The sequence below is a fragment of the Arachis stenosperma genome, chromosome 9, assembly GCF_014773155.1.
Source record: "Arachis stenosperma cultivar V10309 chromosome 9, arast.V10309.gnm1.PFL2, whole genome shotgun sequence".
Classification (NCBI taxonomy): domain Eukaryota; kingdom Viridiplantae; phylum Streptophyta; class Magnoliopsida; order Fabales; family Fabaceae; genus Arachis; species Arachis stenosperma.
The window spans coordinates 32,986,222-33,004,152 of record NC_080385.1 but is presented as its reverse complement, the minus strand read 5'-3'; the positions used below and the strand labels follow the sequence as shown (position 1 = coordinate 33,004,152).

Sequence of the window (17,931 nt, the reverse complement as noted above, 5' to 3'; positions counted from 1 at the left end):
CAGGTTTAATGTTCTTTTATTTTAAGTTTTACTTTTATTTATTTATTCCAACATTTGAATTGATTATTATAATTTGATTTATGAATTTCTCCCATGTCACGGATTGTTCTTTGAATTAATGATAATTGAGGTATTTTCAGTTTATAATTGTTCTCTTTGAATTAAGTTGCCATTGCTTCCCATCTAAGGATATTTTTATTATTCCAGCAATTTTACTTTTTTCCCTTTTGGTTCTGATCAAGAATTTAGTAACTCAACAGTTTTTAAACTCAACGTAATTAATAATCGTTATCTTGCTAATTGAGCTGAACCTGAATAATCCTAACATTTTCTTAGGAAATAATTAGGATTCAAAGGTCAATTTAATTAGTCCCTTGACTTTCTATTGCCCTGGTAAAGGTTGACCAAGTGGAGTTTAGATTCAACTTTCATTATAGTTGAGAGAGATAACTAAGTTAGACCTCTAAATTCCCTTATCTTGCCAAGAGTTGTTTTACAGTTATTATTTATTTTTAATTGCCATTTAATTCACTCATCATTTAAATTACTTGCTTCTCACCTTCTAAACCCCGATTACAACCTTTATAACCAATAATAAGAACATACTTCCTCGCAGTTCCTTGAGAAGACGACCCGAGGTTTGAATACTCGGTTAACAATTTCTAAAGGGGTTTGTTACTTGTGACACCCAAAACATTTGTACGAAGGGATTTTTGTCGGTTTAGAGACTATATCTACAACGCAACTGTTTTTATGACATTCTTTACTGGCAAAAATCCTAACGTCAGGTCTCCTTCCTCAAATTCCAAGGGCTTCCGCCTCTGATCGGCATAACTCTTCTGACGACTCTACGCAGTAAGCAACCTATCTCGAATTTTCTTGACTTGTTCAGTGGTCTCACTATCATCTCGGGGCCCAACAAGCCTTTCTCCCCAGCTTCATACCAACATCGTAGAGTTTGAGATTTCCTCCCATACAAAGCCTCATACGGAGCCATTCCGATGCTCGCATGGTAGCTATTATTGTACGCACACTCCACTAGTGGCATATATCGATCCCATCTCACCGGCTGATCTAGAACACAAGCCCTCAACATATCTTCTAATGTTTGGATCATCCTCTCGAATTGACCATCTGTTTGAGGATGGTATGCTGTGCTCAAGCTTAATTAGGTTCCGAAAGCTTTCTGAAATTCACCCCAAAACCTCAAAGTGAAACGAGGGTCTCTATCAGAGATTATAGTAGCAGGGACACCATGAATTCTCACAATCTTCTTTACGTATAACCGTGCTAGCTCTTCAAGGGTGTAAGTCATCCAAACGGGTAAAAAGTGAGCTAACTTTGTCAGTCAGTCCACAATCACCCAGACAGCATCAAAACCGGCCCTAGTTCTTCGCAATCCCGACACAAAGTCCATTGTTATGCTTTCCCACTTCCATTGTGGAACCTCTAAAGGTTGCAACATCCCGGCAGGTCTCTGGTCTTCAATCTTCACCTTCTGACAGGTTAAACACTTTGAAACATATTCCGCTACATCATTCTTCATACCCGGCCACCAAAACCTCGCCTTTAAATCGTGGTACATCTTAGTACTCTCTGGGTGAGTAGAAAATCCGTTTTTTGTGTCCTTCTTTTAAGATATCTTGCCGCAAAGTGCCAACATCAGGCACAATGATCCTACCCTTGAATCTCCATAACCCATCTTGATCCTCCGACACTCTCCATTGCTTCCCTTGCTCAATAGCTGGTAGCACCTTCGGTAACACGTCATCATTTTCATGTGCCTTTGGGAGTTCGGATTTAAAATCACTTGAGATCTATAATTGACTCAAACACAGAATTCTAGCCATTTCCTGAGCACCAATCCTCAGACTCTCGAATTTCTTGAGCAACTCCTCTTCATGAAGCATCATCCAAGCAGCATACAAGAGTTCCGACTTAACGCATCCGCCACTATATTCGCCTTCTCCGAATGGTAATTCAACTCAAAGTCGTAGTCCTTCAGTAATTCCATCCACCTCCTCTGTCTCATATTAAGCTCTTTCTGATCAAAGAGATACTTCAAGCTCTTGTAATCAGAGAAGACTTGGAACTTAACCCCATAGAGATAATGTCTCCAAACTTTTAGCACAAACACAACAGCAGCGAACTCCAAATCGTGCGTAGGATAATTAACTTCATGATGTCTCAACTAACGTGAGGCATACGCCACCACATTACAATGCTGCATCAGCACGCACCCTAGACCCTTCAGTGAGGCATCACGGTACACCTCGAATGACTCATTTGGCTCAGGTAACACCAACACAGGTGCGGTGGTCAACTTTTGCTTCAACGCCTGAAAGCTCTCCTCACACTCAGGAGTCCAAACAAATAGTGTGTCTTTGCGGGTTAACCTTGTCAATGACAAAGCTATCTGCAAAAAACCTTTAATGAACCTCCGGTAGTAACCAGCTAAGCCCAGAAAACTCCCTATCTCAGTCACTGAAGTTGGTCGCCCCTAATTCATTACCGCCTCCATTTTATATGGGTCTACTGCTATCACTTGCTTACTCACCACGTGACCCAAAAACTTCACCTCACTCTTCCAAAATTCACATTTGGACAATTTCGCATAGAGTTTCTTTTCCTTTAGTATCTGCAACACGATCTTCAAGTGTTCTGCATGCTCTTCTTCACTCTTAGAATAAATCAGTATGTCATCAATGAAGACAACAACGAATTTATCCAGAAACGGACGTAACACTCTATTCATATAATCCATAAACACTGTAGGAGCGTTTGTCAATCCAAAAGACCTTACAGTGTACTCGTAATGACCATAACGAGTCCTGAAAGCAGTCTTAGGGATGTTCTCACCACTCACTCTTATCTAGTGATAATCGGATCGCAAATCGATCTTGGAGAAAACCCCAACTCCTTATAACTGATCCATGAGATCATCAATCCTCGGCAGTGGATACTTATTCTTTATTGTAACTGGTGCACGAAATTGCAATAACACTTTTGCAATCCCGCACAACTAACCAGCAAGTGCACTGGGTCGTCCAAGTAATACCTTGCGTGAGCAAGGGTCGATCCCACGGAGATTGTCGGCTTGAAGCAAGCTATGGTTATCTTGTAAATCTTAGTCAGGATATCAGAAATTATCAGGATTGATTGTAAAAAGCAAAAGAACATGTAATGGTTACTTGTATTGCAGTAATGGAGAATAGGTTGAGGTTTGGAGATGCTCCATCTTCCGAATCTCTGCTTTCCTACTGTCTTCTTCATCAAACACGCATGTCTCCTTCCATGGCAAGCTCGTGTAGGGTCTCACTGTTGTCAGCAGCTACCTCCCATCCGCGCAGTGAAAGCTAATGCACACACTCTGTCACAGTGCTGCCAATCACCGGTTTGGTTCCCTCCCCTACCGGAATAGAATCACTCTTTTGCGTCTGTCACTAACGCCCAGTAGGTTACAGGTTTGAAGCACGTCACAGTCATTCAATCATTGAATCCTACTCAGAATACCACAGACAAGGTTTAGACCTTCCGGATTCTCTTGAATGCTGCCATCAGGTCCTGCCTATACCACGAAGATTCCGATTAAAGAACCCAAGAGATAACTACTCAATCTAAGATAGAACAGAGGTGGTTGTCAGGCACGTGTTCATGGTTGAGAATGATGATGATTGTCACGGATCATCACATTCATCCGGATTAAGAACAAGTGTTATCTTAGAATGGAAGCAAGCATGATTGAATAAGAAACAGTAGTAATTGCATTAATCCATCAAGACACAGCAGAGCTCCTCACCCCCAACCATGGGGTTTAGAAACTCATGCTGTGGAAGAAAATGTGTACAATGTCATAAGGTCACATCCGGTACTGATTACAATGTAAAAAGGTCCTATAAGTAGTAAACTAGTATCCTAAGGTTTACAGAAATGAGTAAATGACAGAAAAATCCACTTCCTGGCCCACTTGGTGTGTGCTTGGGCTGAGCAATGAAGGAAATTCGTGTAGAGACCTTTTCTGGAGTTAAACGCCAGTTCTCATGCCAGTTTGGGCGTTTAACTCCAACTTTTATTCCAGTTCCGGCGTTTAACGCTGGAATTTCTGAGGCCGGATTGCTACGCGGGTTTGGGCCATCAAATCTTGGACAAAGTATGAACTATTATATATTGCTGGAAAGCCCAGGATGTCTACTTTCCAATGCCGTTGAGAGCGTGCCAATTGGGCTTCTGTAGCTCCAGAAAATCCACTTCGAGTGCAGGGAGGTCAGAATCCAACAGCATCTGCAGTCCTTTTCAGTCTCTGGATCAGATTTTTGCTTAGGACCCTCAATTTCAGTCAGAAAATACCTGAAATTACAGAAAAACACACAAACTCATAGTAAAGTCCAGAAAAGTGAATTTTAATTAAAAACTAATAGAAATATACTAAAAACTAACTAAAAGATACTAAAAACATACTAAAAACAATGCCAAAAAGCATACAAATTATCCGCTCATCACAACACCAAACTTAAATTGTTGCTTGTCCCCAAGCAACTGAAAATCAAAATAGGATAAAAAGAAGAGAGTATACTATAGACTCCAAAATATCAAAGAAACACAGCTCCAATTAGATGAGCGGGACTAGTAGCTTTTTGCCTCCGAACAGTTTTGGCATCTCACTCTATCCTTTGAAGTTCAGAATGATTGGCATCTATAAGAACTCAGAACTCAGATAGTGTTATTGATTCTCCTAGTTAAGTACATTGATTCTTGAACATAGCCAGTGTATGAGTCTTGGCTGTGGCCCAAAGCACTCTGTCTTCCAGTATTACCACCGGATACATACATGCCACAGACACATAATTGGGTGAACCTTCTTAGATTGTAACTCAGCTTTGCTAAAGTCCCCAATTAGAGGTATCCAGGGTTCTTAAGCACACTCTTGTTGCTTTGGATCACAACTTTATTTCCTTCTCTTTTTTTTTCTTTTCTTTTTCTTTCTTTTTTTCTTTTCTTTTTCTTTCTTCTTTTTTTTTCGAATTTTTTTTTTCACTGCTTTTCTTGCTTCAAGAATCAATTTGATGATTTTTCAGATCCTCAATAACAGTTCTCTTTCTCCTCATTCTTTCAAGAGCCAACAATTTTAACATTCTTAAAACAACAAATTCAAAAGACATATGCACTGTTCAAGCATTCATTCAGAAAACAAAAAAGTATTGTCACCACATCAAACTAATTCAACTAGTTTCAGAGATAAATTTCGAAATCCTGTACTTCTTGTTCTTTTGTGATTAAAGCATTTTTCTTTTAAGAGAGGTGATGGATTCATAGGACATTCATAGCTTTAAGGCATAAACTTAAATTTTATTAATTAAGAACAAGACTCAAATATAGATATAAAATGAGACTAAAAATAATAAATAAAAAAAACGAAAAATAATAGGCTCCTAATGATAGAGGTTTTCACAGAGTTAGAACTCAACAACCTTGATTTTGAGAAGTGGATGCTCCCTCAGCTTGAGAGGAGAGCTTTTGGCGTTTCATCTCTTGAATTTCACGCCCCTGCTTCTCTTGTTCCTTCAGCAATTTGCAGAGCATGCAGTTCTGATTCTGCTGTTCTTCCTTCAGTTGCTCCATAGTCTCTTGCAACTTGTTAATAGATGCTTCTAGGTTGGACCAGTAGTCAACTCTTGGGAATTCAGGGAGGAATTCCTGCGCCCTCCTCTTGATGGAGTTGTCTTGCACTTGTCCTTCCATTGACTTCTTGGTGATTGGGTGTTCAATGGGTATGAACTCATCTACCCCCATCTTCACCCCAGCCTCTTTACAGAGCAATGAAATCAAGCTTGGATAAGCCAATTTGGCTTCAGTGGAATTCTTATTTGCAATTGTGTAAATCTCACAGGCAATCACATGATGGACCTCCACCTCTTTTCCAAGCATAATGCAATGAATCATCACTGCTCTCTTGATGGTGACCTCAGAACGGTTGCTAGTGGGCAATATGGAATGCCCAATAAAGTCTAGCCAACCTCTTGCAATTGGTTTGAGGTCTCCCCTCTTGAGTTGGTTTGGGACACCCTTAGAATTGGTTATCCACTTAGTTCCAGGGAGGCATATGTCCTCTAGAACCTGATCCAACCCCTTATCTACTCTCACCATCCTCCTATTAAAGGAATCAGGATCATCTTGCAGTTGAGGCAACTTGAATATTTCTCTTATTTTGTCCAGATGGAAGTATATAACTTTCCCTCTGACCATGGTTCTATGGGTATGGTAAGCAGTTCCAGTCATTCTCTGCTTATCTGTTAGCCACAGATTTGAGTAGAATTCCTGAACCATGTTCCTTCCAACCTTTGTCTCAGGATTGGTCAGAACTTCCCAACCTCTGTTTCGAATTTGCTCTTGGATCTCCGGATATTCATCTTCTTTCAGATCAAATTTAACTTCCGGGATCACTGACCTCAGACCCATTATTTTGTGATAATGGTCTTCATGTTCTTTGGTTAAGAACTTCTCTTCATTCCAAAGATTCTTTGGATTAGTCTCTTTCTTTCCTCTTGAGTTGGTTTGTTTTCCCTTGGGAGCCATGATATTGATGAATCTTGGCTTAGTGATCACGGAAAAGCACACCAAACTTAGAGGTTTTGCTTGTCCTCAAGCAAAAAGAAAAGAAAGAAGATAAGAGAGAGAGGGGGGAGAAAATTCGAATGGTGTGAGGAAGGAGGGGTGAGGAACGTTCATTTATAGAGTGGGGGGAGTAGAATTTCGAAAACAAAAGAGAGATTTGAAAGGAAATTTGAAAAGATATGAAAAATATTTGAGAAAAGGGTGAGTTTTTGAAGAAGATTTGAGATTATTTTGAAATAGATTTGAAGAATGGTTTTGATTTTTGAAGATTTGAAAGTGAATGATGAATGATTGAAGTGTGATTTTGTAGAAAAGTATGGGTGAGAAAAGGAAAGTTTGAAAAAAATCTGATTTGAAAACAAAATTGTGGTCCCCCCACCAAGCTGGCGTTAAACGCCCAGAATGGCACCCATTCTGGCGTTTAACGCCCATCTGTTGCCCCACTTGGGCGTTTAACGCCCAGCCAGGTACCCTGGCTGGCGTTAAACGCCAGAAATTCTTCCTTACTGGGCGTTTTTCTAAAACGCCCAGGATGCTGCTCACCTGGCGTTAAACGCCCAGAATGGTGCCCATTCTGGCGTTTAACGCCCAAAATGGCACCATTCCTGGCGTTAAACGCCCAGAATGGTACCCATTCTGGCGTTTAACGCCCAAAATGCCCCTTACTGGCGTTTTTTCGCCAGTAAGCTCATTTTCTCTGCTTTTTTAGCTGAATCCTTCTGTAACTCTGTGAATTCCTTCATTTTTGATACTTGCCTCTGTAAGAACTAATCATACAACTTCCTAATGACTGGGTTGCCTCCCAGCAAGCGCTTCTTTACTGTCTTTAGCTGGACTTTCACTGAGAATCACTCAAGTCTCAGTTTTGAGCATTCCTGCTCAAAATTTCCTTCAAGATAGTGTTTGATCCTCTGTCCATTAACAATGAACTTCTTGTCAGAATCAATATCCTGAAGCTCAACATATCCATATGGTGATACTCCTGTAATCACATACGGACCCCTCCACCGGGACTTGAGTTTTCCTGGAAACAGTTTGAGCCTGGAGTTGAAGAGCAGAACTTTCTGTCCTGGCTCAAAGACTCTGGTTGACAATCTCTTGTCATGCCACTTCTTTGCCTTTTCCTTATAAATTTTTGCATTTTCAAAGGCATTGAGTCTGAACTCCTCTAGCTCATTTAGCTGGAGCAGTCTTTTCTCACCAGCTAACTGTGCATCCATGTTTAGGAATCTGGTTGCCCAGTAGGCTTTATGTTCCAGTTCCACAGGCAAATGACAGGCCTTCCCATACACCAATTGGTATGGAGAGGTTCCTATAGGAGTCTTGAATGCTGTTCTGTATGCCCACAGAGCATCATCCAAGCTCTTTGCCCAATCCTTTCTTCGGGCCATTACAGTCCGTTCCAGGATTCTTTTTAGCTCTCTGTTAGAGACTTCAGCTTGCCCATTTGTCTGTGGATGATACGGAGTTGCCACTTTATGGCTGATTCCATATCTAACCATAGCAGAGTATAGCTGTTTATTGCAGAAATGAGTGCCCCCATCACTGATTAGCACTCTGGGGACGCCAAACCTGCTGAAAATGTTTTTTTGGAGGAATTTCAGCACAGTCTTGGTATCATTAGTGGGTGTAGCAATTGCTTCTACCCATTTAGATACATAATCCACTGCCACCAGAATGTAAGTGTTTGAGTATGATGGTGGGAATGGCCCCATGAAATCAATTCCCCATACATCAAACAATTCTATCTCTAGTATTCCTTGTTGAGGCATGGCATATCCGTGAGGCAGGTTACCAGCTCTTTGGCAACTGTCACAGTTACGCACAAACTCTCGGGAGTCTTTATAGAGAGTAGGCCAGTAGAAGCCGCACTGGAGAACTTTAGTGGCTGTTCGCTCACTTCCAAAATGTCCTCCATACTGTGATCCATGGCAGTGCCATAGGATCCTTCGTGCTTCCTCTCTGGGTACACACCTGCGGATCACTCCGTCAGCACATCTCTTAAAGAGATATGGTTCATCCCAAAGGTAGTACTTGGCATCTGAAATTAGTTTCTTTCTCTGCACATAACTGTACTCTTTGGGTATGAACCTCACAGCTTTATAGTTTGCAATATCTGCAAACCATGGAGCTTCCTGAATGGCAAAGAGTTGCTCATCTGGGAAGGTCTCAGAGATCTCAGTAGAAGGGAGGGACGCCCCAGCTACTGGTTCTATTCTGGACAGATGATCAGCTACTTGATTCTCTGTCCCTTTTCTGTCTCTTATTTCTATATCAAACTCTTGCAGAAGCAACACCCATCTGATAAGCCTGGGTTTGGAATCCTGCTTTGTGAGTAAGTATTTAAGAGCAGCATGGTCAGTGTACACAATCACCTTTGATCCCACTAAGTAGGATCTAAACTTGTCAATGGCATAGACCACTGCAAGTAATTCTTTTTCTGTGGTTGTGTAATTCTTCTGTGCATCATTTAGAACACGGCTAGCATAATAAATGACATGCAGAAGTTTGTTATGCCTCTGTCCCAACACTGCACCAATGGCATGATCACTGGCATCACACATCAATTCAAATGGTAATGCCCAATCTGGTGCAGAGATGACTGGTGCTGTGACCAGTTTAGCTTTTAGGGTCTCAAATGCCTGCAAACACTGTGTGTCAAACACAAATGGTGTGTCAGCAGCTAACAGATTACTCAGAGGTTTAGCAATTTTCGAAAAATCCTTGATAAACCTTCTGTAGAATCCTGCATGCCCCAGAAAGCTTCTGATTGCCTTAACATTGGCAGGTGGTGGTAATTTTTCAATTACCTCTACCTTTGCCTTATCCACCTCTATTCCCCTACTTGAAATTTTGTGCCCAAGGACAATTCCTTCAGTCACCATAAAGTGACATTTCTCCCAGTTTAAAACCAGGTTAGTCTCTTGGCATCTTTTCAGGACAAGTGATAGGTGGTTAAGACAGGAGCTGAATGAGTCTCCATATACTGAAAAGTCATCCATGAAGACTTCCAGAAATTTCTCTACCATATCTGAGAAGATAGAGAGCATGCACCTCTGAAAGGTTGCAGGTGCATTGCACAGACCAAAAGGCATTCTCCTGTAGGCAAACACGCCAGAAGGGCAGGTGAATGCTATTTTTTCTTGGTCCTGGGGATCTACTGCAATTTGGTTATAGCCTGAATAGCCGTCCAAAAAGCAGTAGTAATCATGGCCAGCTAGTCTTTCTAGCATTTGGTCTATGAATGGTAAAGGAAAATGATCCTTTCTGGTGGCTGTATTGAGTCTTCTGTAGTCAATACACATGCGCCACCCTGTGACTGTTCTTGTAGGGACCAGTTCATTTTTTTCATTGTGAACCACTGTCATGCCTCCCTTTTTGGGAACAACTTAGACAGGGCTCACCCAGGGGCTATCAGAAATAGGATAAATAATCCCAGCCTCCAGTAATTTAGTGACCTCTTTCTGCACCACCTCCTTCATGGCAGGATTTAGCCTCCTCTGTGGTTGGACCACTGGTTTGGCATTATCCTCCAACAGGATCTTGTGCATGCATCTAGCTGGGCTAATACCCTTGAGATCACTTATGGACCACCCAAGAGCTGTCTGTGTGTCCTTAGCACTTTAATCAGTGCTTCCTCTTCCTGTGGATTTAAAGCAGAGCTTATAATCACTGGAAAAGTGTCACCCTCTCCCAGAAATGCATATTTCAGGGATGATGGTAGTGGTTTGAGTTCAGGCTTAGGAGGCTTATCCTCCTCCTGAGGAATTTTCGAAAATTCCTTTGCCTCCTTTGGCTCTTCCTGATCAGTTTGAGCATCTTTGAAGATGTCCTCAAGCTCTGATTCTAGGCTTTCAGCCATATTGATCTCTTCTACCAGAGAGTCAATAATGTCAGCGTCCATGCAGTCCTCTGGTGTGTCTGGATGCTGCATAGCTTTTACAGCATTCAACTTGAACTCATCCTCATTGACTCTCAAGGTTACTTCCCCCTTTTGTACATCAATGAGAGTTCGTCCAGTTGCTAGGAAAGGTCTTCCTAGAATGAGAGTTGCATTTTTATGCTCCTCCATTTCCAGCACCACAAAGTCAGTTGGAAAGGCAAACGGCCCAACCTTGACAATCATGTCCTCTATTATGCCTGATGGGTGTTTAATGGAGCCATCAGCAAGTTGGAGGCATATCCTGGTTGGTTTGACTTCTCCAATCAACCCAAGCTTTCTGATAGTGGATGCAGGTATTAAATTAATACTTGCTCCAATATCACATAAGGCTACCTTGGTGTAAGTGCCTTCCAATGTGCATGGTATCAGAAAGCTTCCAGGATCTTGAAGCTTTTCTGGTAAGCTTTTTAGAATGACTGCACTGCATTCTTCAGTGAGAAACACTTTTTCAGTTTCTCTCCAATCCTTCTTATGACTTAAGATCTCTTTCATGAACTTAGCATAAGAAGGTATTTGCTCAAGTGCCTCTGCAAAAGGAATCTTTATTTCAAGAGTCCTTAAATAGTCTGCAAAGCGGGCAAATTGTTTATCCTGTTCCGCTTTGCGGAGTTTCTGGGGATAAGGCATCTTGGCTTGATATTCTTCAACCTTAGATGCTGCAGGTTTATTCCTTACAGAAGTGGTTGAAGAAGCCTTGTTAGAGGGATTACTGTCAGCACTCTCAGGTGTCTGATCCTCCCTTGGCGTTTGAACGCCAGGAATGGGTGAAGTTTGGGCGTTAAACGCCAACTTCCCTTCCTTTTCTGGCGTTTGAACGCCAGAACTGGGCAAGGAATGGGCGTTTAACGCCAACTTTCCCTCCCTTTCTGGCGTTTGAACGCCAATATTCCTCTCTGGGCTCTTACTGTCCTCAGAGGGATTTTGAACAGTGGTTTGGTTGTCCTCTGTCATTTGTTCCTTATTTGGCTTTTTGCTCTTTTGAACAGTGTTATTCAAGGTCTTTCCACTCCTCAATTGAACTGCTTGACACTCTTCTGTTATCTGTTTAGATATTTGCTGTTTTGCTTGACTCAACTGTAGTTCTATGCTTTTATTAGCAACTTTAGTTTCATTGAGCATCTCTTTAAATTCTGCTAACTGTTCTGTCATCAGGAGTAGTTGTTGATTAAGCTCCATTACCTGTTCTTGAGGATTAGAGTCAGTGACTACTGTCATGACTTCCTCTTCTGGAGAGAACTCATTGCTAGAGTATAGATATTGGTTCCTAGCAACAGTGTCTATAAGCTCTTGAGCTTCTTCAATTGTCTTCCTCATGTGTATAGATCCACCAGCTGAGTGGTCTAAAGACATCTGAGCTTTTTCTGTAAGCCCATAGTAGAAAATGTCTAACTGTACCCACTCTGAAAACATTTCAGAGGGACATTTTCTTAGCATACCTCTATACCTCTCCCAGGCATTATAAAGGGATTCATGATCCTCTTGTTTAAAGCCTTGGATGTCCAGCCTTAGCTGTGTCATCCTCTTTGGAGGGTAAAAATGATTCAGGAATTTGTCTGATAACTGTTTCCATGTCTTTATGCTTGCTGTAGGTTAGTTATTTAACCACCTTTTAGCTTGATCTTTTACAGCAAATGGAAACAGTAATAGTCTGTAGACATCCTGATCTACATCTTTATCATGTACTGTGTCAGCAATTTGTAAGAACTGTGCCAGAAACTCAGTAGGTTCTTCCTGTGGAAGACCGGAATACTGGCAATTTTGCTGCACTATGATAATGAGTTGAGGGTTTAGCTCAAAGCTGCTTGCTTTGATGGGAGGTATACAGATGCTACTCCCATATGCAGCTGTAATGGGGTTAGCATAAGACCCCAGAGTCCTCTTGGACTGATTAATTCCACTTAAGTCCATAATGGACAAAAGGGAAATGAGAATAATTGCAAAGAGATAAATTTTGTTTGTTTTTAAATTTTTTTTTTTTGAAATAACCGAAAAAAAAGAAAATAAAATAAAGGAAAATTAAAATGAAAATTCAAAAATCAAAAGAGAATAAGATCAAAGCAAATTGAGAACTGAATCAATTAGTAAAAAAAAAGATTTTGAAAACAGCAATTAAAAAGATATGATTGAAAAATTTTTATGAAAAAGATTTGATTCTTAAAAAGAGGAAAGAGAAAAACACAAAAAGACACCAAACTTAAAATTTTTAGAAAATCAAACACTAAATTTTCGAAAATTTTGAAGGAAAACACAAAGAGGACACCAAACTTAGAACTTTTGTGAATTAAAAAGGGACTAAGAATAAGAAAAATTCGAAAATCAAAAGAAAAACAACAGCATGCAATTGACACCAAACTTAGAATATGAAACTAGACTCAACTAAAAGACTCTAAACCAAAAAAAAAATAAAATAGTCCTAATTTAAGCAACAAGATAAGCCGTCAGTTGTCCAAACTCGAACAATCCCCGGCAACGGCGCCAAAAACTTGGTGCACGAAATTGCAATAACACTTTTGCAATCCCGCACAACTAACCAGCAAGTGCACTGGGTCGTCCAAGTAATACCTTGCGTGAGCAAGGGTCGATCCTACGGAGATTGTCGGCTTGAAGCAAGCTATGGTTATCTTGTAAATCTTAGTCAGGATATCAGAAATTATCAGGATTGATTGTAAAAAGCAAAAGAACATGTAATGGTTACTTGTATTGCAGTAATGGAGAATAGGTTGAGGTTTGGAGATGCTCCATCTTCCGAATCTCTGCTTTCCTACTGTCTTCTTCATCAAACACGCATGTCTCCTTCCATGGCAAGCTCGTGTAGGGTCTCACTGTTGTCAGCAGCTACCTCCCATCCGCGCAGTGAAAGCTAATGCACACACTCTGTCACAGTGCTGCCAATCACCGGTTTGGTTCCCTCCCCTACCGGAATAGAATCACTCTTTTGCGTCTGTCACTAACGCCCAGTAGGTTACAGGTTTGAAGCACGTCACAGTCATTCAATCATTGAATCCTACTCAGAATACCACAGACAAGGTTTAGACCTTCCGGATTCTCTTGAATGCTGCCATCAGGTCCTGCCTATACCACGAAGATTCCGATTAAAGAACCCAAGAGATAACTACTCAATCTAAGATAGAACAGAGGTGGTTGTCAGGCACATGTTCATGGTTGAGAATGATGATGATTGTCACGGATCATCACATTCATCCGGATTAAGAACAAGTGTTATCTTACAATGGAAGCAAGCATGATTGAATAAGAAACAGTAGTAATTGCATTAATCCATCAAGACACAGCAGAGCTCCTCACCCCCAACCATGGGGTTTAGAAACTCATGCTGTGGAAGAAAATGTGTACAATGTCATAAGGTCACATCCGGTACTGATTACAATGTAAAAAGGTCCTATAAGTAGTAAACTAGTATCCTAAGGTTTACAGAAATGAGTAAATGACAGAAAAATCCACTTCCTGGCCCACTTGGTGTGTGCTTGGGCTGAGCAATAAAGGAAATTCGTGTAGAGACCTTTTCTGGAGTTAAACGCCAGTTCTCATGCCAGTTTGGGCGTTTAACTCCAACTTTTATTCCAGTTCCGGCGTTTAACGCTGGAATTTCTGAGGCCGGATTGCTACGCGGGTTTGGGCCATCAAATCTTGGACAAAGTATGGACTATTATATATTGCTGGAAAGCCCAGGATGTCTACTTTCCAATGCCGTTGAGAGCGCGCCAATTGGGCTTCTGTAGCTCCAGAAAATCCACTTCGAGTGCAGGGAGGTCAGAATCCAACAGCATCTGCAGTCCTTTTCAGTCTCTGGATCAGATTTTTGCTCAGGACCCTCAATTTCAGTCAGAAAATACCTGAAATTACAGAAAAACACACAAACTCATAGTAAAGTCCAGAAAAGTGAATTTTAATTAAAAACTAATAGAAATATACTAAAAACTAACTAAAAGATACTAAAAACATACTAAAAACAATGCCAAAAAGCATACAAATTATCCGCTCATCAGTAACCTTGTTCAGTTGTCTGTAATCCACACAGAGCCGCATACTCCCGTCGTTCTTCTTTACCAGTAGCACTAGCGCGCCCCACAGGGAAACACTTGATCGGATAAAGTTCTTACCCAATAGATCCTCTAACTGAGACTTTACCTCGGCCATTACTAGCGTTGACATCCTATAAGGAGCACTCGATATTGGTCCCGCCCCAGGCACCAACTCAATAGCAAATTCAACTTTTTGGTTAGGTGGAAATTCATCAATATCGTCGGGAAACACCTCCAGAAACTCACACACAACCAAAATTTGCTCCAATCTTTGATCATCACCCAAAACACCTGTGGTTAACAACAAGATACCCTGACATTCAGTTCCTGAACAATTCACCATTATCGAATTCAAGTAATAACTATTCAATACAACTGTTCCTTCTGTATCTTCAGGCATCAAGTACACCAATTTTGCAGAACAGTTGAGCAGGACATGGTTCTCAGCTAACCAGTCCAGTCCTAAGATAAGATTAAGATCGATCATCGGCGAACAGATAAAATTATGGACAAAGTCATGTTGCTTGATCCTAAATGGAACTTGCAGGCATCCTAGCCTAGTTACCATGGCTTCATGGGTGGCATTATACACCTTTAGGTCATAACCTAAAACTACAATCTTCAATCCTAACTCACTAGCTTTTTCGAATGCAATGAATGAATGTGTTGCTCCCGAATCAAATAAAGAATTTAAGGTTTTGCCAGCCATTTCACAGTTACCTCGGATAAGTGTCTTGGATCCCTCGGCACCTATAGTTAAGGTGGTGAACACTTGACCAGGCTACTGTGCTCTCCCTGCACCTTGTTTCTGCTTCTCCAGATAGTTTGCGGCTTTATACCCCGCCTTACCACAAGAATAGCACAAGCTCCACCCGGCCTTGGACGGGGCTCCCGGATGGTGACTTCCGCACCTAGCACATGCTTGCTTATTCTGAGGTTGCTTCCCAAATCCCTTCCCCTGGGAGTTGTTGTTGTTGTTGGCCCTCTTGAAAGAGCCTCCCCGCTTAAAAGGCGGACCTCTAGGAGCAAAGCTCTTCCCTCGGTTATGTGGGAATGGTCCCCTATGACTTCCTCTCTCTGCAGTTGCCTTTTTCACACATTCTTCAACAACCCTACTCTTGTTCACCAACTCGGAGAAAGTTCTGATCTCCCTTGGTCCCACTGAGCTAAAGATATCACTCTGGAGTCCTCTTTCATACTTAATACACTTCCATTTCTCATAGTCTACCGGAGTCCACTGACACATACGGGAAAACCTTAACAGCTCGTTAAATTTGTCAGTATACTCAGATACGGACATAGTACCCTGCTTCAGCGGCAGCAACTCAAGTTCCTTGACTGTCCTGGCAGAAGTTGGAAAGTACTTTTTATAGAACTCCTCCTGAAAGGCATCCCATGTGATATAGTCATCACCCTGTTGCAGGAGACGTCGGACTCCTCGCCACCAATGCGATGCTTCCCCGGTGAGCAAATAGGTAGCAAACTCAATACACTACCCCTCAGATACCATTTGCGCTTGCAGTGCTCACTTCATAGCCTGATCAAGAAGGTTGTCAATGTCATCGGGCCCTGAGCTCCACTTCTGTCATTGCCATAGTTGTTCATCTGTTGCCCAAGAGCCTCTACAGTGGCCTGCATAGCAGCAACGATGTTCTCCAATGTTGTCATAAAGTTTACCGGGTCATTTGGGTTGATCCCCGGCCCCTCATGATTAGTACGACCTCTACCACGACCTCGACCGCGTTCACGAGGCGCCATCTAGTTCTTATACACACCAAACAATCGATATCAAGTTGATCAGTCTCAATATCGGAAGTTTAGTGCTTCAAGTCCCAAATGCAAGCTCATGAATGTTTATACCAGGTATATCAGTTAGATATTCTAATAGCACATAAACACACATATAGAGAATGCACATAAGCATAATCAGTCCGTCCCTCAGGCTCTATAGGAATGAACTGCTCTGATACCATAATATAACACCCTACCATACAAAGTCTTATGCTTAAGTCATAATTCAAAGATGGCAAGGTATTACGACCTCTAAAATAAAATTTAATACGTATAGTAGTGTGAAAAATGATTATAACTAGGAGCCTTTGAAGAAAAAGCGGTAAAACAAAATTGTAACTCGAAAGCGCAACACTCCGATCGAAAACGTAACAAATAAAGGATAAGCTAATGCGAGATTATATATATATACAAAGAAGTGCCAAAAACACGAATATCAAAACTCAAGACCCGGTTACGAAGATAACCGGTCCGAGCATAGCAATATATACAAATATATAAAGCAAGAAACCCAAAGGAAACCCCAAAGGGCGAATTACAAAACCTAATCTCCAAAGCCACCTCTAAGAGGAGTCAACATAGTATGTATTATTTAGTGGAGATAAAAGTATCAAAAAATATAAAACCAAAATAAAGTCCTGAGAACCAAGGATCTTCGCTAATCCAGAAGTCTCCAACATGCTTCAGCGAGAAGCCTCACGTCTTGCATCTGAAAACCTCAAAATCTGCATGGCTGAGAACCAGAGGTTCTCAGTATGGTAATAGTGCCCACATATCCAACATGTAATGTACTGGAAAAGGTGAAGGCAATCCTAGAACTTCCAACAGATAATTCAAAGCTTATAAACAGGCTAAACCACAAATGGCAACTGACTAAAGATCTTCAGTCCAACTAATACTTCCCTTTCCAAATTCTTCAAACCTCCCAACCACCAGCAGGAGTATAATATGGCAAACACAGTTATATCAGACAAGAGATATACAAATAGGAAACAGATACGACATTTAGGCAATTAGCAAGTAATATGCAGTCAATTAGACAATCTCAAAAAATTCACAAAACAAGCACAACTTAGGCACAACTCTTGGGAATTTTGGCTGGGCAACTGATGCAGCACACCGACGCGTACGTGTCAACCATGCCTATGCGTGGGGGTGCGTTCTGCCAAAAATTTTTCTAAGTTAAAAGCTGCAGAATTTACAGTTTCAAACCCCAATCTTCTGATGGGCATAACTTCTTCGTTTCAAATCATTTTTCACCCATTCTTCAAACGGCATAAACATCTCAGATCCAATTTCATTTCTAAACAAGTTTGGCACAAATCGAGAATCTGGAGTCCAAGTTATGCTCCGTCAAAGTATGCCTAAAAACTACATGTCATACAAAACCACAAAGTGCCATTTTCAAAACAAACTAATTTCAACCCTTTTGAAAATCACCCAAAACATACCAAAAATCAACATCAAGCCTCCTCAACTTATATATTCACATTCTTACCAAAATTCACAAAACCACCAACGCACCATTTTAACCCATCTCAATCA

At 41.2% G+C, this 17,931-nt stretch overlaps 2 protein-coding genes across 2 annotated transcripts; both read right to left on the bottom strand.

Annotated features, from left to right (window-relative positions):
* Positions 1–1,168: 1,168 nt before the first annotated feature.
* On the bottom strand, positions 1,169–15,304 carry LOC130949359 (uncharacterized). The gene is made up of 6 exons (XM_057878106.1): positions 14,564–15,304; positions 2,804–2,872; positions 2,513–2,680; positions 2,273–2,416; positions 1,448–1,498; positions 1,169–1,339 (listed from the first exon to the last, which is right to left on the bottom strand). Exons 1-6 carry the CDS (start codon positions 15,302–15,304, stop codon positions 1,169–1,171), a joined length of 1,344 nt encoding a protein of 447 aa, XP_057734089.1.
* Positions 15,305–15,376: 72 nt separating this feature from the next.
* LOC130949358 (uncharacterized) lies at positions 15,377–16,353 on the bottom strand. Its single transcript, XM_057878105.1, has 2 exons — positions 16,188–16,353; positions 15,377–16,050 (listed from the first exon to the last, which is right to left on the bottom strand). The coding sequence occupies exons 1-2, from the start codon at positions 16,351–16,353 to the stop codon at positions 15,377–15,379; spliced, it is 840 nt and encodes a 279-aa protein (XP_057734088.1).
* Between the last annotated feature and the right edge of the window lie 1,578 nt (positions 16,354–17,931).